At 40.6% G+C, this 24299-nt stretch overlaps 1 protein-coding gene across 1 annotated transcript in view; it reads right to left on the minus strand.

Annotated features, from left to right (window-relative positions):
• Positions 1-24299, minus strand: part of SNTG1 (syntrophin gamma 1) — a 503809-nt gene that overhangs the window by 56411 nt on the left and 423099 nt on the right. Inside the window, exons 13-14 of the mRNA XM_067553875.1 lie at positions 11599-11715; positions 2429-2500 (exon numbers count right to left, since the gene is read on the minus strand). Of these exons, the coding sequence (XP_067409976.1) occupies positions 2429-2500; positions 11599-11715 (189 nt within the window). The remainder of the gene's footprint in view (positions 1-2428; positions 2501-11598; positions 11716-24299) is intronic.

The following is a 24299-nucleotide window of genomic DNA, read 5'->3' on the forward strand; positions in this document are numbered from 1 at the left end:
TCCCTCCAGTACAAAGGGGGTTAACTCCCCCTGGTGGGCACAGCCAACCCCATCCCTCACCCTTTGCAGGAAGTGCAGGGGGTAGGGAGGCAGGCAGTATAAGAAGAGTGCCCTGCAACTCATTTGTGGTCTAAATGGGGGAGAAGGCAGACGTCCCTCCCAGGGAGCTGCACCCTCAGCGGAGCCCATGACTGGCAGCAAGGGAAAAGGCAACCCCTGGTCCAGGAGATGGAAGACCCTGGGGAGAGACCATGAGGCTGACAGCCAGGTCCCAGTGGCGATGGAATAGCACCAGCAGGAACTGGTAGGAAGTAGCCTAGGGAAACAAAACTTTGGTCTTGTTTTGCTGCCAGGTTGAAGGTAGCAACCGCACATTTACCAACTGACCTAGCAGCAGGATTGATTGCACTATTATGGCCCTGCCCTGGGATGCAGTGCTGACAGCGTGCTAACCCTTAGACCAGAAGGCCAGTGACATAGACTGTTTAACTACTCTGCCCATGCCAGAGAGCCAGAGCCCTAACCTATTGCTGTTTTACCCTGGCCAGGAAGCTGAGGGTCATAAACCATTGAAGTGTTTCACCCACACTCAGTGGGCCGGAGCCATAGACTTTGCTATGCACCCAGCCAGGAGACCGGGGTTACCAGATGAATGGTGGTGTGTTGAATCCTGAAACTACTATCTGGGTGATTGTGTGGCCACAAGGTAGACCATCCAACTAATGGCTGATGAACATACTGACTCCCTGATGCCACCAAGAGAGGGCACCCAGACCCCAAGGACTTTTACAGTAGTAAATACATAATGAAGATTCTTTCTCTCTCACTCTCTCTTTCTCTCTCATCCTCACCCGTGCATCAGTTTAATTTCAGCTATAATTGTCTTATTATGAAGTAATTAAAATATTTTTAGGCAATAACTGGGCAAGGCCATTGGCCCAAATTAAGTCCCCTTGGCACTGCTTCAGTGGTATAAAGAAAAAGTTAAAAGTTGCCTTTAGAAAAATTCTCTCTCTTAGGGGAATCCTTTGGTGATAGACCCAGCATGGCATATACTATATCACCTGCTCCTTCCCTGTGCACATAGAACGTGTTGCGAGCCAAGCCAGGAAGTGAGAGGGGTATGGCCAGAGCACCTGCAATCTGTTGCTCCTTGGCCAGCCAAATGATTTCTAAGGGACTGTTCCAGTCTGCATATGTTAGAATAGTACTGCACCTACTATAAATTGTGCAGAGGGCTATTTTAACCTCCAGCCAGTGTCAGGAGCTAGGCAAGAAGAGAAGTGGCTTACAGTGAATTTTCTCTTTATGGAAGCCAAGCTCTTGCCATTCAGTTGAGGAGAGGAGAGAAGAAATCTATCATTTGGAAAGGTGTTCAAGGGTGACCTCCTAGGGAAGAGAGGAAAATAGGGGAAAAGGAGATATGGGGGAGAAGAATTAAAAGAGTAAGAAAGCAAGGGAGGGAGTAAGGTAGCAAGGAAGGGAACAGAGGATAGTGTTGCCAGATGATAACTTTTTAATGTGGCCTCCATTAGAAGACATTTGAGAAATGGTCAAATTCCCTTCTATACATATCAGGAAGAAAAAATAAATAAAACAAATGAGAGAAAGTATCATTTCAAATGTATGGAAAGAGAAACATTTTCCTAATCCCTGTTATGTTATCTCTAATTTTTACATTGCATTTAATATATGTGAAAATTATTACACACCTGGAGTGTGTTCAATTCCCATGATGTTTAAAATAGAGAATGTCCATAATAGTAATCATGAAACTACATTAAATATATAATTCATAATATTGTTACATGCAACATGTTGTCCCCTAGCCACTTGCAAAGATAACTGTTTAAAATTATTTAGTTGCTCCTTCTATGTATTGTGAGTACAGCATATTGAGTAAAGTATGGTATAAGTAGGAAATGACAAATTTTTGAAAACACCATAGTATATATTTTCAGAGCACTATCCAGTCCACAGGTACATGAGTGCAACCTTCTGCTACAGTCAATAAGAGTTGTATTTATGTATCTGAAGGCAGAATTTATCCCTATTTTTGTAGTTCCTCAGTTTAAATAATTTATATTATAAAGTTATATTGATCAAATGGACGAATATAGTGAAACTATAAAATGCTTTGCCAATGTAAAACACATATTAGAACATGGTGAGAAAACACTTTCCAAGGTGGACAGTTACCTAGTTAAACTCAGTTTACATCAAATTCTGCATTTTTTTTTAAAAGCTTTGCTTCATAAAGACTCATAATATATCCACTGATGTCAACAGGAATTTTGCCATTGACTCCAAAGGGAGAAGATTCAAGCTCCTCCTGACAGCATGCTGTGCAATCTATCTAGCTGTGATGTTTTCCCCCCTTGCCTTCCAGCTGCCACCACAATGACTTTTTTACATTTGCTCCTCATACCTTGAGAATTTTGCACATAATCTCATAAACTGAAAACGTTTTTTCAGCTCGTGTCCAATCCCACGTGGTGACCTTGGAAAAACAAACAAAAACATAGTTAGTCATGTGATTTTTCTTTGTCTCAATGATACAGTTTATAGACCATTTCATCTTGTCCCAAAGATCTTCTTTCATTGACACATTGAGTGTGCACTCAAGGCACACACAATATGGCCTTAGAAAACTGTTACCATGGGCCATATTGACACATTTAGCCCTCAAGCAGGCAGTGCTGAGGAGGCACACTACCCCACAGGGAGCCCAAAGAGAGAGATTGTGCCTCAGGGAAGCACTGTCCCTCCCTGAGAGTCCTGGTGCACAGTAGGACAGTGTCCAGGCAGTGCCGTCCTTTAGGATGGCGCAACCAGCTTTCCTGGAGGGTCCAGCTCAGTCATTGGTGATAGAGAGAGGGGTGGGGCCAAGCCTCCATCTTCTCCCTGTCTCCTTTGGAGTGTTGTAGTACTGCTGTGGATGCATTGAAGGAGCAGTCCCCAAACTCTCCTGACAGATCTTTGCAAAGGACATGTAAAAAGGGCATTCTTTTTGCACTTCCCCTCCCCAAGCCGATGTTCAAAGGCCTGCCACCCATGCCCTTATGTAGTGTTATTTTTATTATTTGTATGTGGTAAGGACTCCAAATATACACTGGGACACCATTGTGCTAAGCAGTGTACAAACACCTAACAAAAGACTGTCCCCGAAGAATTTACAATCCAAATATAAGACAAGAGACAACAGATATGGATGTAGAATTGTACAAGTGTCTACTCTTGCTCCCCTTCAAACCCTAAGTTCTGAAAAATATTTCTGGCTCTCTTAAAAGTTCATCCCAGGACATAAGACTGTTTTTACTAGTATTATTTTTTAAAACAATTATGTTACACAGAAACATTACAGATGATAAAACAGGGCCAATAAAATGATATAAGGGTTAATCAATAAGACTTAGGAAGGACAGAAAAAGGCAGCTAAATTTATAATGTCTGGAAAAGAATCAAGAAAGATATGATCACAACCTATAAATACCTTAAAGGAAACTGTGAGAAGGAAAGAAAGGTACTATTCATAGTCTCAGAAGACAGAAGAACAAGGAACAATGGTCTGAAAAGTTCAGGTTATATATTAGAAACAAGTTCTTAACGGTAGAAAAAAAAATTGGACAGTGGAACATATCACTAGGAAAGTGGTTGAGACATCATTGCTATCGATACTCAAGAACAGGAGACATGAAAGAGCAAATATATTTGGTTTCCAAGACTTGAGAATAAAAATGTCCCTTAAAAATATATGAGGGAACTTATCCCTTGCCTAAGTAAAACCATAGACATTCATGAGAGAGGTATGTGAGATTGCTGAGGAGCTATTGTGGGAAGGGTTGTTGAGATAGTATAGCAATCCAGGACTTTATAAAGTTTTTGCCCACTTTTTATGTTGTATTATGCATGGGTTGGTTTAACTGTTTTATAATGATTACTTAAAAATAACTATTAAAACACCAAGATGTTTGCTCGTACCCATTTAAATTTCTATTTTGCATCCATTTTCTACATAAATGAGACCTGCTAAAGGATGATGCTGTACCTTTATGGTTAATTTGATTACAGAGTTGCATGATATAATCTTAGTTGAACATATGGATTAAAATAATTGAAACGCAGACAAGATAAGCATGAGCCCAATCACATTATCTCACTAAAATAAATTCAGTAATGAAAAGATCAAAAAGATTAAAGTGTTATATTTGCTCTTTTAATAGAGTTCTAATTATTCACAGTCATCTACATTACATAGTTTCCCCCTCCTTTCTATTACAATACAAGATAAAAAGGATATTTAGATTCAATCATATATATCCAAATCCTGCAGTCTTTACTCAAACAAAAACATCATTTCTGGGGAAGGGATTTTTGCTTGTGTAAAGACTGCAGGATTGTGTCTTTATTTGTTTCCTCTAAACCTCTCTTATATCCTCAGTTACATTTAGTAAGGCTCTCTTGGTTTATGGGTGGCAACCAGAGAAGCCCATAAAGGAACACAAATGAAGGAAATTTTCCTAATATGAGTTACCATCCTACAAACCTTTATTCATATGAATAGTCCCACACCTCACATGAGTAATCACAGATAAATAAATGGGACTACTCATATGAATAAAAGTTCCCACGGTGTCATGTCCATACATTTTATGTTTGGTAAAATGTACTGCAAATAAGTTATAAATACATGCCAGCATATGTACACATACGGAATGAGGACAGTTAGATGCTGTTAGTTGACAAGACATATTTGATACGACATGCTCAGAGATACCACTGAGAAACAAGAAATGATGTGAACATATATAATCACTTTGTGAGTGAGTCCTACTTGACTATACAGAGGAAAAAGGAGAAGCACCCACTGCCCATACAGAACTCAGATCCCAGCTCTGGGCATGAGGATGGTATGCATGATACTCTGTCTCCCAGCAAGCCTCCCAAACACTGGCCACCATAGTTGCCTGGATGCAAGAATACTGTCTCAGGGAAGAAAAGGAGCAGAGGAGGAAATGTGACTCAGAGGGTGCCTGAGGCACAACTCCTTTCTGCAGTTGCTCCTGGGGTGGCACAGCCACTCAGGGCTCAGCCTATAGGCCCAGTCTAGTCCTTTATAATGAAGATTGGTTTGGAAAAGAAGATGTCCTTTGTCCTAGTGAGAGAGTTCTTTTAAGATGCAAAGTTTATTCTAAACAGGTATATTCAAAACAAAAGGTAACCGTAGTGTCATCCAGTTCCAAGAGCTTTGGAAAACTGTTGTGTTCCTGTTTTGTTAATATCATTTTAACACAAACACATGCGTAGCAGTTAGGAGAAATGATATCTTTGTTAAAGACATAGCACACCTCTAATTACTTACAGCTAAAAATCTATATCTGCGACCTCCAACAAGTACAATAGTAAAATCAAGGACACCAGACTTGACACACTTGATCATTCGAAAATATACAAAGCATCAAGACAGTAAGTTAAAGAGGCAAAACTACCCATTGTAAACAGGGTCTGAATAAGCTCTCCCCTGCCGAGCTGGCTGAGGGGAGGGGAACAGGTTTCAGGATCAGACTGTATTTGCATGCACCTACCCTGCCTAGGTATTCAGAATGATGGGACTGTTTTGCCCAAATGATTCCTTTGGTTAGTGATGGGTTACAAATCACTTTTTAATGCTGAATGCAGGGTTAATGAAATGTTGTTCTCCTTACTGTATAAGCAGAGGGCAGCAGAACTGTGCTTAGACTGTCCTGATTGAAGGGTCACACTCATCTGAACTGAACTTAGGAAGCAGGGGGCTCGGATGCAGACCTCTGTGAAAGGTAGATGGGGTAGGGACAGATGTCCCTGCTGGGAGGTTCAGGCTTTGCTTAAGAGCCCTAGGCATGGCCTGACCTGCCGTTCCCCAGGGTTCAAAGATAGAGCTAATTAAGGCTCTATTGGAAGTCTTTTTGTTTTGTTAAGTGAGCTGAAAACACTTGCTGTGGGCAGCATCCCTGCCAAGCCTGCTTTTTCAGTGACATTCCCCCCCAGGAGCTGAAAATCACTAAAAGCTGAGAAGAACCTCAGGAGACTGACCTGAAGAGGAACAGGTAGCAGTGGGAGGGGAAGGTGTGCTTTGGAGAAGCTGGGAGAGTGGTTGGCGGGGTGGCAAGCAGCCGGTGGGGCAGCTGGCGGGGCAGCTGGTGGAGCAGCAGGGTGGCAAGCTAATGGCAAGGCAGCCAGTGGGGCGGCAAGGATCCAGACAACAGAGTGAGCAAGGTGTCTTCTTCCCCCTCTCCCCAACCAGGGTGGAAAGTGAACTCTGCAACTGCACCTCTAGACTCTGGGTCTGCCCTGACTAAGGACAACATCTATGAGTGGGGTGCTGTGAAGGAAGAGGAACATCGAAGGAACATCTTGTTGCTGGACTTCAGAACCTGAGGAAAAAGGAAACTGCCCAACGTACTCTGGGATGGGTGTTTTGTTCATGGGTTTATGCATGTAAATCCTGCTTGTGGCATTTACCCAAGTTAATGTCAGGTTGCTTTTCCCCTTTTTATTAAAGTCTCTTTCCTATCCTCAGTCTCTGTGCTTGTGAGAGGGGAAGTATTGCCTCTACAGGCACCCAAGGTGTGATGTGTAATTGTCCCAGGTTACTGGGTAGAGACTTGAGCTGGTTTTGTGTTGTATTGTTGAAAAGAACCCCTTGCTGCTGCCAATGCCGAATGGCAAAAGGGTTACACTACCTTTCAGAACTTTTTAAAAAAATCAAAGAAGATAAACAAGTACCATGGTTGCTATTTTTTTAAGTATAGTTAGAAGCATGGGTGCCCGGTACGTAAGGCAGCCAGGCTGGCCCTGCCCACACTCTGCCCCCTCCTACCGCCTTGCATGGACTTGGCAGTGGAGGCAGTCAGGCAGTCTTAGCTGGTCTGGCCTGGCCTCTCTGTTGAAGCAGCATGGGCTGGCATCCACTCCAGCAGTGAGGCAGGCCACCCACTGGCCAGCCTGGGGGCGCGGTGGACTGGTGTTGTGGTGCGTTGTGGGCTTGTGGCGGTAGGCCAGCATGGCGTGGGTCGGCAGTGCTCTGGTGGCTGGGAGCACTTGGGCTGGCGGCACTCCAGCAGCTGGGGCAGACTGGCCGGGGCCAGTTCTGTGGCACGGTGTGGGCCAGCAGCGCTCCAGGGGCTGGGGGTGCTCAGGCTGGTGGCTGGGGGTGCACTGGCCAGGGTAGGTTGGCAGGCCAGCTGGCCACAAGCTAGCCTGGGGGTGGGGGCAGCGCTTGGGCAGGCCAGTGTGGCATGGGCCAGCAGTGCTTAGGGGGTTGGGGTGGACCGTCCAGGGCCAGCCTGGGGTCGGGCCGGTGGTATTCCAGGAGCTGGGGAGGACCAACCATGTTGCAGTTGGGGTGGGGCAGCGCTGGGATGTGGGCTCTGGGGGCACTCAGGCCACCCACCACTGGTGCTGGGATGCTCCAGCGCTGGGGGGGACACCATGCAGCTGGTCTGGCTGGTGCTCAGGCCACCCAGCCCAGGGTGGAGCTGTGATGGAGAGGGAGAGGAAAGGGCGTGGCTTCTGGTGAAAGGGGCAGGGCCGAGAGGCTAGCCTCCCCGAACAGGCGATTCACTAGCCACCCATGGTTAGAAGAAAGTGTTATTGTTCAAACTGAAAGAAAATAAAGAGCAGATAACTCTCTCTGTGTAAGCACATGCACCCCAGTTTACTTAGTTTATCATAGGCCAAAAAGACATTTCTGTGGGAGCTCCTTGTAAAAATATTGGCAGCACATGCCTGTTTAGAAAGCAGCATGATTCAGGGAGCATACACTGCAAAAAGCTGCAGTCTTCTTATGACTCCCATTTATGTAAGCCATAATTAGAAGCTGAAAACTTGTATTATTGGAACAGTTTGATACAAATCTTTGAAAATTTCAAGAAAAAAAAGAACATGTACATCTGTATGATTGCAGACATAACAGTGTGCACAAATGTGTATGGTTATAAAACCTGATATTCTAAATCCTTTTTATAACTATTGCAATCTTGGGATATAAAGCAATTTTGTCCAATACACCAAAACGTGCATGCATTACACTTACTGCCTGGTGGAAATGACTCATCCACAGGGTCTTTTTCTTTTCTTTTTTTAAGGCACCTTTAGTGTCATTCTCTTTCAATCTGCCCTATAGGACGTACAATTTTACTTTGGTTTCCCTCTCAGCACATAGAGAAAAAGACATTTTGTCTCTGATTCAAAACTTTAATTTCTCTTTGCTTTGTCTTAGAATCAAGTAGGGCCCAAGCATAATTTTTTCAGGCCCAGAACAAACTTGTAACACAGGCCCCCTCCCACACACATACCCATGGGGGTTGCAGCCTGGCATAGGCCCCTCCAGGGTCTCCGGGCCCCAGTAAAGTGTACCCTTTCCCCCTCCATGTGGGGGGCCTGGAACCAAGGGCCAGAGTCTGATAGCTTTACTCATACTGTATGGGGAGATTTTGAATAGACCAGTAAAAGGGCCAAAGACCATGTGAAACAGGTATCATACTTGTTGCTAACAGCAGCCAAAATTGACAGGCCTTTCAGCAGGCCTGTGCAGCCTTGGCATGAGTAAGCCAGGAGGGGAAGGGAGCCCCTTTATCAACCTTTGACTGACCCTGCTCTCCCTCCCTCATGCTCTGGTGGATGTGCTGGGATCCGTGTTTCAGGAAAAGACCAATAAGCTTATTTATGCATGCCCTCTGGGAAATGTTTGTCCCGGTCTCAAGATATGCAAATTATGTCAGAATATACCTCATTAATTAAGTACTCTGGTAACCTTGGGTCTAGTTTTTTAAACTTTTTTTATTTTTCCTTGACGTGTTAATGTCTACTAACAAGGATAAATGGGTGGGGATCTCTGTTTGGACTCAATGAGTGTGTTGGAAGATCTGGCCAATCGGAAAGTCGTCGCTGTTCCCACTCGAAAGCCATCCCAGACTTTGGTAATTATTAAGGGTTGAGGGTAGGGGTGTTTTACTTACCTGTTGCGGACATCCGTAAGTGCTTGAGCCTAAGTAAAAGTATACCTCCAAAGTAAGAGCATGCTCATGTGGTTCTTGAGCTTAAGTAAAGCATAGCTTTGTAGTAACAGCACTGTTGTGTTATACAGTTTCTACCAGTCCATCTATCGGCTGGACAGCCATGTCTCCATTTGACTTATTTCCTGACACCACCTCACACAAAGTAACGTTACACGAGCTTTGGGTTGGCAGAACCCCGGATAACAATACTGGGTTGGATATTTTCCTGCCCAGAACTTGCAGCCCAGGAAAAAGGAAGTGTATGGTGGCTTTAAGCCCTGGGGACTGTCCAAGTTACAGCATCCTTTTGGAGATGCTCTAAGAGCAGCACTACTGCCTGGAATCTTTGCAATACTGGTCTCATCTGCCCCCAGCACACCCACTATTTGGGGGTGGGGGAGGTATTATGGCCAACTTCTACAGTACCTGTGCCAATAAAATCCTTCCATGGCCAGATCCAGAGCTTTTAGGGACATTTTATGCTCCTTGAACCTTTTACCCAATGTAAAGGGTCCAGACTGGCAATGTAACTCTCATGCAATGAGTAGCAAAAATTCAAAAGACAGACCAAAAACAAGTGAATCTCATGATTTTTGAACTCTTGGAATTGACTGTATTGCCTAGGCTTAGGTGCTTTGATTAATCAGGACCTGAACAAGAAGTCTCAGTGATTTCAATGGGGCTACCGAGAAATTAAATCTTAGAATCGAAGAGAAAAAAAAAAAGTCTTTTCTCTATGGGAGGGAAAGAGAAGTAAAATGGTATGTCCTATAAAGCAGATTGAACGTTATTACTCACTATGAATAATGGTGGATGAGTCTGAAAGCACAATAATTCATTTGTGAGTTTTGGAGGGAACTCTTTCAAGGAGATCTGAGGTTTTTTAAATGTTTTTCATTTAGGACCAGATTTTAATGTTCTGACTGGTGCTGAGTAGCACCCTACTCCAGAAGTAGTCCTACTGAGTTCATTGGAACTTCTTATGAAGTATGGTTTTTTTAATACAAATATACTCTTTTCCAGGAGGTGGGGCAGTGAGGAAAACAGCTAATGAGAGGGGGTTCTCCTCCGGGCTAAGCTGAAATTTGCAAGCAGGCTCGGGTGTCTCACATCATTGAGACTGTCACCAGCCCTGGGCCAAACCTGCATAGAAATCCTGAGAGTTGTCAACAGTGGCAGTGTTGCCAACTCTGTCAAACTCATCCAGTCAGGTGATCCTGGTCCCTGCTGCAGGAGCTCTCATGGGCTGCCTGATTGTGCACAGTTTGGAGCTTCTCCCCTGCCCACTGGATTCTAATGAAGTAATTCTGTGTCTCCTCAAACCCTCAACTGCCTACCTCTTGGCCCAGCAATTAATTATGCATCCTCAACCCACACATCAAATGTGCCCCTCCCCCTGCTGCACATCTCCCCATGTCAGCAATTCATTATGCATCCTCCCTGCTCCTACATCAACTTTGCCCTCTCAGCCTCACATCTGCCCATCCCACAGCCTGATTCAAATATTCCCAGGAAGGAAGAGGGAGGATGGAGCAGAGCCTCCTTGATCTGGTGGGTTCTATCTGCTCCCTCCTCTTTCCACCCCTAGCCAAAAACTCATCTCAGCTCCTGACAGGCGAGGGGAGAGCTTTGACTGCTTTCTACAGCAGCCCTGATTGGCTGCCTTCCCCACTTTCCTGCCTCTGGAAGAACATTAGCCAGTCAGAGCGGGTTTTCCCTGAGGCAGGGCTACAATTTGCATGAAGATTGGAGCTTCTCACAGCATCATGAGCCCAAACCCCATTACTGGTGAGGAACTTGGGAGAGTTGGCAACAACGCACATGCTTAAATCTATTCTTATCCAACAAAGCACTTAAGCGTGTGTTTTACTGTAATAGGACCTTAGGACTGCTTAAATGCTTTGCTGAAGAAAGATAAAAAATTGCTTAAATGTTTTGTCGAGATAGGGCTCAAGTGAGGTACTACTCAACATGAGTAAGAGTAGTAAAACTTGGCCGTAAACATTTTGCTGGTTAAATTTAAATTAAACCAAAGATATTACTCATCTCACTTTCCCTTTCCCCTATCTCCCTCCCATCTGCTGCTCACATACAGTATAAAAAGTCCCATTCAGGATGAAATCTGGAGACAGAGATGTTGTTCTGAAAGCTTTAGTATCTCATTTCCACAGCATGCTCAAGGCTCTGATATTCCCCATGACTTTAGCTGTCTGAATCTGAAAGAATGACTGATTCAGCACAAACCTATCCAGTTTGCTTCAGGCTGGTTGATCTTCCCATGCATAGCAGCAAACAGAAAGTGTGTTTCCTTTCCAACTTTTCCAAGTGCTCCAGGTAAGTAGGCAGAAAGGTGCTTGCTAACTGCACTTCGTATCTTTGAGAAGCAATTATTTTACAGCACTTTAACATTTTATTCCCCATAATTTTTCACTATTATAAAAGAAATCCTGGTAGACAGAGGAAAGATCCACATATCACAGTGTGGAAACCTTTGTATGCACTGTCTGGAATACTTATTTTAAATACACTTCTCCATGCTAAACATGAGACATATACTTACTGGAGGTGCTATAAATTTGTAAAGAGAGGAACCCCTCAGTGCTAGAAACTTTGGTGTGTACATTCGGTCCTGAAGGGAGTCTTGTTCCCGTTCTTCTGTCCAGCCCATATAGACTATCTAACAGAAAAAATGATAGTGTTGATGAATTCCACATACATTATATGTTCATCATACAAATATGTTGATGCCCTTCAAATCCAATTTAACTAAAGATTCTGAACTGTTGACTCAAAATGACATATTAATAACTCACCTATAATTATATAATCATGTAAAGAAAGCCTATAATAATGGGAAACTGTCAGAACAAACTTCCATTGTACCAATGTAAGTAAAAGGCAAACATATATTTAGCAAATATCAGAGGTTTATAATCCGATAGAAAACTTGCTGGAGTCATTTTAAATATGCTGAATAATTCAAATTAGAGGACTGTAATGCAACTGAAGAATAAAAAACTAAGTAACCACAAAGCTAGAGTAAGTATCAAACAATGGTTGAAAGCTCTTGTTTGGGTAATCCTGGATAGTGGTCTGTCACCTTCTGTGGAAAGAAGGGATTCAGTATGAGAGAGCAGGCATACTATTTTTACTTTGCAATTTTATAGCTTCATCCAAGGACCTCAACATAATTTTCAGACATTAATCTAATTTCATGGTATTTGATTGATATTACTATACTAACATGACATACAACTAAACTAAGGGTCAGCAACATTCAGTGATTTATTCAAGATCACACAGCCTGTAACTGACAGAGGGGTGAATTAAAACACAGTTGCAATACACTGCACTAACCACTATAAAAAATTTTTCACTACAATATGAATGAAAAATAAACAAAGAAGCTAAAATACGCAAATATAATGTATACATATTAAAATTGAAATATTGTATACACCTCATCAACTGAATGCACCATAGAATCATTCACGTTGTTAGTATACTGTTCACTTTAACTATATTCCAGTTCAGAAGATACACACTCTCTTAAGTTAGAAGCAACATGCCCGCCTTAAACTTGAAAAGCATAATTGTAATTTTAAATACTTGGGTTAAGAAACGAATGCTACACAATTTATACTTGGTTTCAGATTTTGGTTTTGTTTTCTGTTATTTTTCGCTTATGTAATATTCATTATAGCATCCTGCATAACATATTTGAACATTTTCTAAGAGCTGTAACAACTATGAAAAACAGAGATGGATCCAATAGCCTCTCTGCCAAACAAAAAATAGGCCCACTCTCTTTCACCATCACCACTACAGAAGCTGAGCAAGAAAAAAGAAGGAACACTGGAGTAAAACTGTTATATCATGGTTTAAATACAGCTACATTCACCTGATACAATTTTATGGTTGTCTCATGACAACCTTTGGTTACTGTATCTAATCAATGGGAGTTACTGGGTGATCAACCTTTTTGAAAATCAGGCCCCTTGTTTAGGTGCCTAACATAGATTTAGAAACTTGTCTTGAGACAGCTACTTTTTGAAAATCTTAGCCTATATCTACAATGGATTCAGAAAGCTGGGGACTCCTTACAACCACCATCTCTTCTTTGGAAACTGAGTCATTAAATCAGAATGTAATTATGTACCCATATGTGGTATGAGTTATGATAAAAAACAGAAGAACCAGAGTATTTCCAGGGCACCGGTATCACAAGCTGTGGAGAAACCATGTACAGGGACTAAACACATCCCATGAACACTTGATAAGCTAATACATTTCTTTTGTTAATAATAAATGAACTTCCAGTGTAGAAAGGAAGATACCACAGAAAAAAGACAAACTAATATGAATTTCATATGGAACTGTTAATGGAATAGACCTGTAATTTTAGAGCAATAAGACTGTGTAACTTGTTTCTACCGTAAAAAGCATCGGTTTTTCTCTGTCCAGGGTTCTAATGTATTGCTGATTGAGTACAGAGATACAAAGGGCCCGGTCTGGCCAATGCTTATGCATGCGTAATTTTATACACATTAGTAGTCAGTAGAACTACCTACATAAAGTAAAATTACTAATGTGAGTAAAATGACTCACATTCCTGTTTGCATGGTTTGGTCTTGACTCAACCTATGGCATTTCAGGACTCTGGCTAAAGAATGTTCCATCATTTTTAAGAGCAGAATCAACATGCACAAGTTTATTGCTCCAAAATTAATAGGTCTATATCATTACCAGTTCTAGGGGTCTGCCTACACCACAGTTAAACATCCATGGCGGTCCTGTGTCAGCTGACTTGGGCTTGTGGGGCTCACGCTAAGGGGCTGTTTAATTGCAATGTAGGCCATTCGACCTTAGGCTGGAGCCTGAGATCTTGGACCCTCCCACATCATGGGGTCCCAGAGCCCAGGCTCCAACCCAAACCTGCATATCTAAACTGCAGTTATACTACCCCTTAGCCCGAACCCTGCAAGCCCAAGTCAAATGACATGGGCCAGCCATGGGTTTCTAACTACAGTGTAGACATACCCTACAGGGTTTAAATGCATTTCTTATATATTTTATTACTGTGAGTGTTATACCAGACGTCAGACTAGATGATCATAATGGTCCCTTCTGGACTTAAGATCCATGAATTCAATGGGTCCACTCCAATGAGCAAAATTAAGCATAGACCTAAACCTTATTTGTAAGATTCCAGGAAAAATTGCAATAGTTCAATAAGTATAATTAGTGTTATACTTTAACCTTTGTGATAATCAGCCCCAGATTTTCATTCGGAGAAATGTGAGATTGAGACTGCCTACTACTCAGAGTGAGAGACAATTGTAAATACAATGAGGCAAGGTTTTAACAACTATTCCACTGAAAAACCTGTTTTAATTCCCTTTATTGATGGTAATTGATGCCATTCACTATGCCAGAAAAATCAGAAGTGTGCGCCTGAGATTTCTCGGGAGCCTGGAGAGGTATTCAATTTAAATGGCACTACTCACGTGAGTAAAATTACTCACACATAAAATTGCACGGTTGGGCTCAGAGTTAGCAAAATATTCTTTTTGGTGTCAGATAAATGGCAAATGATTGTTGATTTCTGGAGATTGATACAGCTGCATTCTGAATAGAATTAAACTGAATTTATTAGGTTCTAGCTTTTTTTATTTGTTTCATGAGAATTGGACACACAGTAAGATACCATTGTGACTGAAAGCATTCCTGTATTCACACCCTGCATTCAAACCCTGCACACCATTGTAACAATCTGTGTACACAATATGCCTTTGGCGATATCATTTAATAACTAATAACTTGCTGGTCAATGATATTCTGTTGAAATATATGAAGCAACATTATATGTAAAGTTATGAATTCTGCCTGTATGATAATATTATCACACATTCAACACCAGATAGCCTTGCCTAGTCAAAAATTGTTAAACAGGTCTAATTCTAAACACAGGAATGTGTGTTCACCTCAGTTTTCATATAAGTGGTAAACAGGGTCCTCAAGACAGCAGGGGGAGGAGAGGGCATGTAACAGAACAATTTGCATTTCAGCAGATACAAGTGGGGGAAGAAAGAGCATGGAGCTTCCTTCACCACTATACTCCCTGTTGCCTTCCTCACTGCTTGAATAAACTTTATGTGGAGGGGTAACTGTCAGAAAAATTCACTTCAAAAGTTCACTGGACTATAAAAGAAAGAGGCAGAAAACTCCAAGTCCTCTCTTTCACCTAAAAAGACAAAGACACCATAACCTTTCGGTCTCTGAGAGAGATCCTGACCATGGAGAGAGTGAGTCACAATTTTTCTGAAAGGCTGTGGGTGAGAAAGGCCATCTGAAACAAAGCCATGAACCAAAACTTGTTGAAGTTTTAGACTGTTAGATGAGTGTTTTCATTTTTATTTGCTGGTAACTATTTCTAACTTCATCTCTTATGCTTGTATTCACTTAAATTACTCTCTTGTTTTGTTAATACATTTGTTTTGTTTTTAATCTAAACTAATCCAGAGCTATGTTTAAACTGAATTATTTGGTAATTTAGTTTATGTAACAATTTATGTAACATAACTTAGTTTATGTAACAAACTGTTGACTATTGACACCTTAAAGGGGCAACAAACCTTAATATTTCTCTGAACTGTCCAAGATATTACTGCTGGATATTGCAGAACACACGTTTCTGGGAAAACTGGGGACTGGGAGAGTGTTGGGGTCACCTTGCAAATAGTAACCAAGGTTGGTGGGAACCACAGTGGGTCTGTAGACAGGCTGCTGGGGACAGAGTTGCTGAGCCAGGGCTGTCTAGCACACAGACACTGAGGGTGTGACCTGCATGCTGTAATGCTGGTTGTGAGCAGCCCAGGTTGGGCATTACAACAGCAGAGTACCGTGAGGCACCCAAGTTTACGGGGCAGTTGGTGACACTAGTATGGATTGCACTCCAGAACAGGACAATCACCTTGCCTGAAGGTATTTAATGTTTTTGTAGTTTGGTAAGTAATTTGTGTTCATCTAGTAGTTTCTCTTCCCAACAACTCTGATTACATTTTATAAAATTTCTACTGCTACTATGCACTAGCCTAACAGGATAAAGTCACTCATGCTATATGGATGTATTGATATTTTACATTTGATTGCTTCAATACCAAAGCAGCCATGAGATATTTGATTTTTTCCTTTCATGCCATGAGAAGAAGTTACATTTATTTTTCAGGAAATATCTTTTATTAAGGGTTCATTAACAAAAAAGGACTTTTCTCTTTCAGGCTAAATAACCACCATCAAACCTACAGAAGAACTATTAAGCAAAAGACTCAGATTTTCAGTAAGTATATTTATGAAATCCCTTTTCTGAAATTTAAATTAATAAAACATACCCACACAAATTCTAAAGAATAGAAAAGTTGCTCCAACATATTAGTGTCTAAAGTTATTTTACTTATTTTCTACCACAGTGGCCTCAAGTTCTTATGAATAAATTAGTCATGTGAAACTGGAGAAAACACTGGTGCTGCCTGCATTAAAGATTATGGGAAATGGATAAGGAATATCCTGTCTTTCAGGAGATAAAATAGAAACCGTAGCCTTGTGATATTTTAGATGCTAATAAACATACTAACTTTGATTCCAAGGAAAACTCTTGAACAACAATGGGAAGTTCGTTCACTTAAAATGAACAGTTCTTAGTTCTGAGGACCAATGGCTCATTTATGGAGTGCGATAAAAATAAAAACTTTAAAACACAAAAGATGACCCAAGGAATTATGTACCAGGGAAGGTCTTTCTGATCCTGCACAAGGATCTGTATGCATGGATTCCAACACAAAATCTCATTAAATTTAATCGGATGCCACACGGAAAGAAAGGGCAATGATTCTGATTCGCTTTGCAACACTAGAACCTGAAGATCCTTGGCTGCATACAAACAAATGCTGCACTCATATATACCTATCATATATATGCAAAATAGAACTTAAATATCAATTCACTTAGCTAAAGGACTATCTCTACTAATTTAGCCAGTAGAAGGAACTGAGCTGCGCACCATACAACTTAATATCTCAGAAGTGGTATGGATACTGCACACACACACAGAAAAGGAGTGGAGGCCCTAGAGGAATAAGACATGACCAAATGCTATAATATTTATACACTTGAATATAATTTTCATCATATAGAAGCAGCAGCTTTGTTTGAGGCTTGCCAAGTTGCTCAGTCCTGTATCATGGAAAAAGAGAATAAAGTCCTATTTCTGATAAACTTCCAGCCACAAGACAACTTTTGCAGCTGTTGTAATTTCCAACTTGCTTGCAGTAGGCCTTTCATCAAAGGCAATAAGTAATACTAAATGAATTAATTTAGTGCAAGTTGCTTCTGCATTAAAGACTCAATCAATTATTATGGCTTTTCAAAAAAGATCTCACTTCTCACTTGAAAAAAATTTCTATATCCACATGAAAAATGAACCAGAACCCACCTTTCAGTCAAAAATCCATGTACATCCAGTTCAATATTTATTTACAGGATGCAGACACTGTTGCTGGGCAGGACAATAATCCATAACTTGCCAACATGTATTCACATTTCAATATGCTGTTAAAATTATTTACTTTAATAGAATAAAAAGAGTCTTTCTGCTCTGAGTCATTTTTCAGAGTTTTATGTGAATGTTTAATTTTATTTTATAAAGAATGAAAAGATATTACCCCAAGAAAATTGTCACAAAATAATATTAAATAAATTCAAAGATCAGGACAGAATTACTGCCACTTTCTCTGGTAGTTCTCAGACTAACAAAATACTTTGTGCAGCAACAGAGTCAGGCAAAAGCACAAAGATAAAGCCAGAGGACAAATGAAGATGTCACACAGCAGGAAGGAGGATCTTGATGGCTTGCTGAAGAGCTATAATAATCATCTCCCCACTGCTACTGACATTCTTGTCCCAGCTTAGTAGCCTTATTTTATCATGGTTTATGGTTAAAACTGAAAACTCACCCAAACGAAAAAATCTGTGAAGATGATTGTAATCCAGGGCTGAAATCCTGGTTCAACTGCAGTCAAAGGCAAAATTCCCATAAACGTCAATGGGATTAGGATTCCCCCCCTAGTAAGCAACTGTTTTTTAAGACATCAGAAGATTTCACCATGTCTGAATATGAGTGAATGAAAGAGCAATAATAAATATGAAGAAAAATATTTTGCTCACATATAGACATGGAAAAACAAATGCCTAGCAGAGCTGTTCAGGGTTTTAAAGAGTCTAGCTCATACAAATAATCTCCCATGTAGCAATCTTGCCATTTTAGCTCTGTAAGTGATTTTCTGTCTTCTTCACTAAGTAAACAGGATGCATCAAAGACAGGTTCTGTGCACCTGAAACACGGGGTCAGGTTTGCTGATATATAAAAGAAAAAGGCCACACACACATCCATCTCCAGGATCCTTTCCCAGAGATGCTTATTATTAGTTTTTCTGCTATGGATTGTTGGGTGCCAATCAGGATAAACTATAAGGAGATTTAATTACCGCTCAAAGTACTTGATATTGAAGATCTGTTTGCTTGAAATCCAGTCTGAGGCCTATCTTTCTGGGGGTGCTGATTGACCAACACATCGGAGAAAATCAGGAAAGGGTGAGATTTGTAACTGATTTACACTCTGGTTAAGGGGCCTTAAGGCCTCAGTTACTTCATTAATTTTTGTAATGCCGGTAATTAGAGCTGGTCAGGAATTTTCCAACAAAACAGGTAAGTGTTTTGCTGAATCAGGCCCAAGGTAAAGTTCACCCTATTCGTGAGACTAAGTGAAGTGAATACAGTTGCTTTATAGAGATTCTGTTAATTTCTTTTGGGAAGTTTCCCATCTTTGTTGTTAAATAATTAATCATCAACTCCAAATGCCCTCTCATATAGTGTCCTCCAGGGATTATATTGAACAACAGCAGCAATATGTATATAAAGTCACCAAGAGAATGGATGAGGCGGCATGCCTTGACGTATCCTCAATATGCATATACTCTGATCTATCTTACTGTCTCAAATGATCATTGTTATTCCATCTCAGTACTAATTTCTGCATTAGATGGTGCATACAAGACATCTGATGGAATCTCAACTTGGATAAGACAAAGCTCACAGAGGGGTAAAATACTTATTTTAATAAAAAGCATTGTCATTTTGTTCATAGCTGTGGAGAGGAATTATTTTCACGAGATTGGTGCTTTATGATTTTAGAGATTTATTCTTTCATTTCCTCCCCACCCCAGAGAATTTTAGCTCTCATTCTTATATAATAGGACTGATTCTTACAGTAACTGTGATAAGAATCCTTCACATAAAGGAGACTCATATATTTTCATATCATTAACTTCGCAATTCAAAATAAATACATTGAAAATTGTGCAGCTAAACCTCCAGAACTCTGAAAATGTATATTTATTGGTGTAAATCCCTTGTTTTAACATGCTTTTTTCCTTTCACCATTTATTTAGAACAGAGATATAACACAATACACAAGGGATTTTTACATGTGGTGTGTGTTTGTTTTTAAGATGATGCTTCAAATAGAACTGGCAATATTTATCCTTTACTATTCAACACAGGTGTATTCCTTTATTTGTTATTCCACCAAAAGGAAAACATCAGGTTCTATAAATATTAATCTTGCAAGGTTTTTTTACATGTATTTTGTGATGATCTCCACTATAGTGCCTTTGAATATTTTTATCTGTGTTTAAACCCACCCCCCATATATTTTATCAAAAGTAATTCTTTGCTGTACAATTTTGACTTCAATTATAAGCAATATACTAGCTCAGTAGTTTATTATGATTGTGATTGCCAAAGCAAAGGACAGTTATTTCCCCTAGTCCTTGCACTAACAATGATTTGGCTTATTAAGCACTGCAGACAAGTATTCAAATCAGAGAAACATTTAGGTTTCTACAGTACTGTCACTGTATGGCTTCTAAAGCAATCTGTACATGGGACAACCTGGTAAAAAGGTAAATAAAATGAACAAAATGAGTTGTATCCTTAATCTTGCATAATGTCATTTTCGGTTTAATGGGAAGTATTACAGCCTGTTTTATTGACATTAAAATCTGATTTGATGTAGGAATTACTTTGTATTGAAGCACAGACAATGCACTTTAGAATCTCTTACTCTTTTGCACTCACTTTGTATTGCAATGACGTATAGTAGATACGTGTTTGGTCAATGGGATAGAATATAGATTCTCAACTGATGGGAGTGCATTAAACTTTTTAGGGTGCATGGCTGTGGATGCCAGAGGTGGGGGGAAGGGCAAAGGGCCATACTCCCTTCTTTTGAAACAGGGGATTTATGCCCCCCACACACACACACACACATTTTTGAGAACCTGAATTCATCAGGGGAACAATGACCCCTGACAGGAATTGGATGGCATAAGGGCAGAACCCCGTCCCAGCTGGCAACACAGAGGGGGCAGCAGGCACAATCTGAGTGAGTGGTATTGTGACCTGCCATACGAAGTCACAGCACTGCTCACATGTAAAGGTAAGGGGTATTGTTATAGTACCACTCGACTTGCATTTTGATGTAAGCAATTTGCCTGGTATCTCTTCATCAAATGCATTAACAACTCTAGGTGGCAGTATCCTTCTCATTCTTATAAGGTGTGGTAGGTCCAAGTAAAAAAGAAAACAAAAACAAAACTCAAGGCTAACATGGGGCGTGATTCAAAAAATGTTAAGAAATCCTGGAAAAGAATAAAGAAAAAGAGATATGAAAAATACCTAATACACTAGAAATAAAAGTACTACTGACATTATGAGGGGTTATTCTTCTCCCCTTTTCCTCTCCCTGATGGTTTCTCCTATCTTAAGCCCCATTTCAACTCCTTATGTTTTGGAATCATGGAATGGAAACACCGCCATACATGAGATGCTTACTTCTAGGTTATTTAATTTTAAATTAACTCATTATTCCCATTTCAAGGGGATCAGAGAATTAAATATATTAATCTATTTAATGTACTTAAATTTCCTTCCTGGTAAGAATTTAATTTCCACTTCACCCTGTCATCATAGCTAGTTTGAAGATAGGGTTTTGGAGTTTTTTTTAACCATAAAGTAAATTTTTGAGGAAATATGACAGAGATTTAAACTAAGCAGATTCCAGTGAGACTAGAAAAAAATTTCAGCTATTTGCATATTGAATTAGGAGGATCTTTCTATTTTTCTCCATGTAACTGAAAAATAGACATATCATAATATCTGGAATATTTGCTCACTTGAACACAAAAGAATATAATCTCAGAGGAAGTAAAAATGTTTAAGCAAGCAAGGATTGCTACACTAAGAGCTATAGGTAGTACTGCACTGAATAACTAGCCAGAATGACATTTGCAGTTTATTACTGTACTATATTTCATAACTGAGCTCTGTGAAACATCTGCAGTGCATTCTGACAACTTGAAATGTAACCTTGGTTCAAAGCACAAAATGTTTTTTTAATCTAAACCCACATTTGTGAAAGGTTCACAAGCATAAGGATCACAAGTAGTTTCCCATACCCCTCAGCCTTCCGCCATCCCCTAACAAGTCCCAATGACTTGTACTTCTCTCACCTTAAATGTCTTCAGGGAAGCCTGACTGACCTCCTTTCCCTCACTACAGTTCTGGGACTGGGTAGCCCTTTTTACACCTTCCTACTCTTCATGGTAAATAGAGTTAGCCACTCTTTTCACATCCATCAAGTTGTTGGGGAAGTTTCTGCTACAAGCTGGCTACTGGGTCTGGGTATTTAAAGGATCTTCTGGATGGGCAAGGAGGCAGAATTTGCCTGCCTAGCCTCTTCATAGTGATCTCACTGCCAGAGTCTATTAATCAGGGACATGAAGATACCTCAATTCCTCACCCGGGTTGCAGGTAGAAATTATTTTCAAGAGTCTTTTTCCCTCTTATTTAAATTTTCAAAGTGATCACTCATTGCAACAGATTCCTTCAGTGACAAAGCCAATTCAGACACTAATTGGATATCTTCATGCATTGTCAAAATGACAGAATTCAAACAAGTTTGTTTTCCCACTCAGGATTATTCAGGTCAATGAACAATTTCATGTAATTAAAATTCATTACAGTATGAATGTGTTGTTGTTAGCATTGAAGAAGCGTGGCTCTCCAATGGTAAGGATTTTTCCAAAGGTAGGGAGGAAAAGTACTTACCATTCATGATATATGGGAAAACGCTAATGGAGCTTTCTTTGCACAGCCAGATTTTGATGCAAGCAGCAGGCTTAGATGCTGATTTATATTGCCACTTTTTTAAACAGTAGTAGGAGATGGCAGTACAAAAAAAGTTTGTGCAAGTTATGCTTTAAGGAGCATTGATTGAATAATTTTTAAATACACCAACTGGAGTGGGCAGTTCTTATGCAAAAATGTGCTGAATGTGTCAACGTAGCATAGTCACTTAAAATTTTCTCTCTCTCTGATTAAAATGGAATCAGAAGATTGCCTGGCTAACAGTTAAAGCACCAACTGGTGAAGTTAATATACTTTTTGTTTTATCTAGTGTGATCTGAACCTTCCTTTCTTCTTGTGGAAATTTCTCTTGTTTACTTGCCATGTAATTCATCTTCATAGCACTTTAGCACATCCCTGATCAGGTTAATTTGGCTGCTAGTTTTATCACTGAAGGATCTCATCCTTCTGCCTTCACAAGAATTTTGCAGCCAACTTGAGGATGCCAAGACATTCTTTGTCATTCTCAATAGAGCACCTCTCAACAAACACTTTGATAATGAGAGGATCCCCATATGTTCTGGCTACAAACTTATTATATCATAGTGTCAACATCCTCTCTCATTGCTGCTGCACAACTGCAGCCACGGTGAAGTCTTTTCTACTGAAAAAAGTCATATCTGTTAAATAAGGACAGATTTTGAACTGACTGCATGCCCATTTCTCATCTAGTGAACTTATTAATTGAGTTAAGTATTGTTGTGAGGTGACAGTTTTCTTGATATTTAATATAGAACAAGCTTTCTGATTTTCTTGAGGCCTGTCACAGGGTAGCTGGCATATGTAAATGAAGCAGTTCCAGTTCCTCTGAGCCAGAATAGGTGCTCCCAGTTTGGCCAGATAAGAGGGTGAGACATCATGTGGGACTATCAGGTAGAATCAGAGAGGGGGAGACCTGGTGATTCAGAGGAGTCAGTCAGGAAAAGGGCAGGTGAAACCTGCCAGAGACTAGGAGACTGGAGGAGGTTCCTGGGAAAGGTTGAAAGTAGGAGAGCAGCAAGAGGGATTTGTTGACTGACCTACCCAGAAACAGGGATGAAGTCCCCTGCCTCTGTTGCTCTCTGGCCAAGCGGAGGGGCTTACTCGCTGATGTCTCCATACTGGAAAGCTGGAGCCAGAGGACTGGAGTGGATGAATAGCCCAGAGGAGAGGATGAATTCTCTTCTGGGGAGGATGGTATCCCAGCAGAGAGGCTGTGGGGGTTCCTGTTGGGAAGAGCAGGGTTGTACAGCACCTGGAAGGGTTAGGGTGGCTGTACTGGCAGACAGAGAGGAAAGGCTTGACAAAAAGCCAGGTATGGCCAAAGACACCACAGTGTGGTATGTGGAGCATCAAGAGACTAGAAGTCCTTGGATTTTAGGGACTATATGCACAAGGGATGGCAAATAATCTATGTGTTGGGACTTCTATTTTAGAATATTTGCAGTGTTTTTGTAACATACCAGCTCAGGAAGGGTATTATTGAGGCAAAAGAGCCTGGCATAGAGTTAATGGGGACTCAGAAGGAGAGAAACTGAGGCACCTGTGTTGGCTGTGCTGTGGCCTGCTGCAGGAGGGTGCTCCAGACCAGGCTGCCCTATGACCAGGCCTCAGAAAAGATAAAAGATGTAACAGACAGAAATATCTGTATCTGAGTAGTTTAAAAGTATTCTCCCATCAATTCCCGGAATTGTTTTGATCATGTTTAGTACTACCAACCTCAAAGCATTAACAAGTCTCTCTCCCCCTACATGTATACACTGTAAAATTTTTATTTATATACAGTGTATACACGTAGGGGGAGAGAGACTTATTAATGCTTTGAGGTTGGGTAGTACTAAACATGATAGTACTAAACTTTGCACTGGTTAGCAAGGGCTGCAGCCCCTCTCAGTCCCTGTCGTGATACTCTTAAGTGTCTCACGCTTTGAATTTGAGACCCTCATTTACTTTGCCTCATTTATTTATATAAATAAAAAT

Source organism: Emydura macquarii, unplaced genomic scaffold, assembly GCF_026122565.2.
Source record: "Emydura macquarii macquarii isolate MOO-44397 ecotype Brisbane River unplaced genomic scaffold, CSIRO-AGI_Emac_v2 contig_1477, whole genome shotgun sequence".
Lineage (NCBI taxonomy): Eukaryota > Metazoa > Chordata > Testudines > Chelidae > Emydura > Emydura macquarii.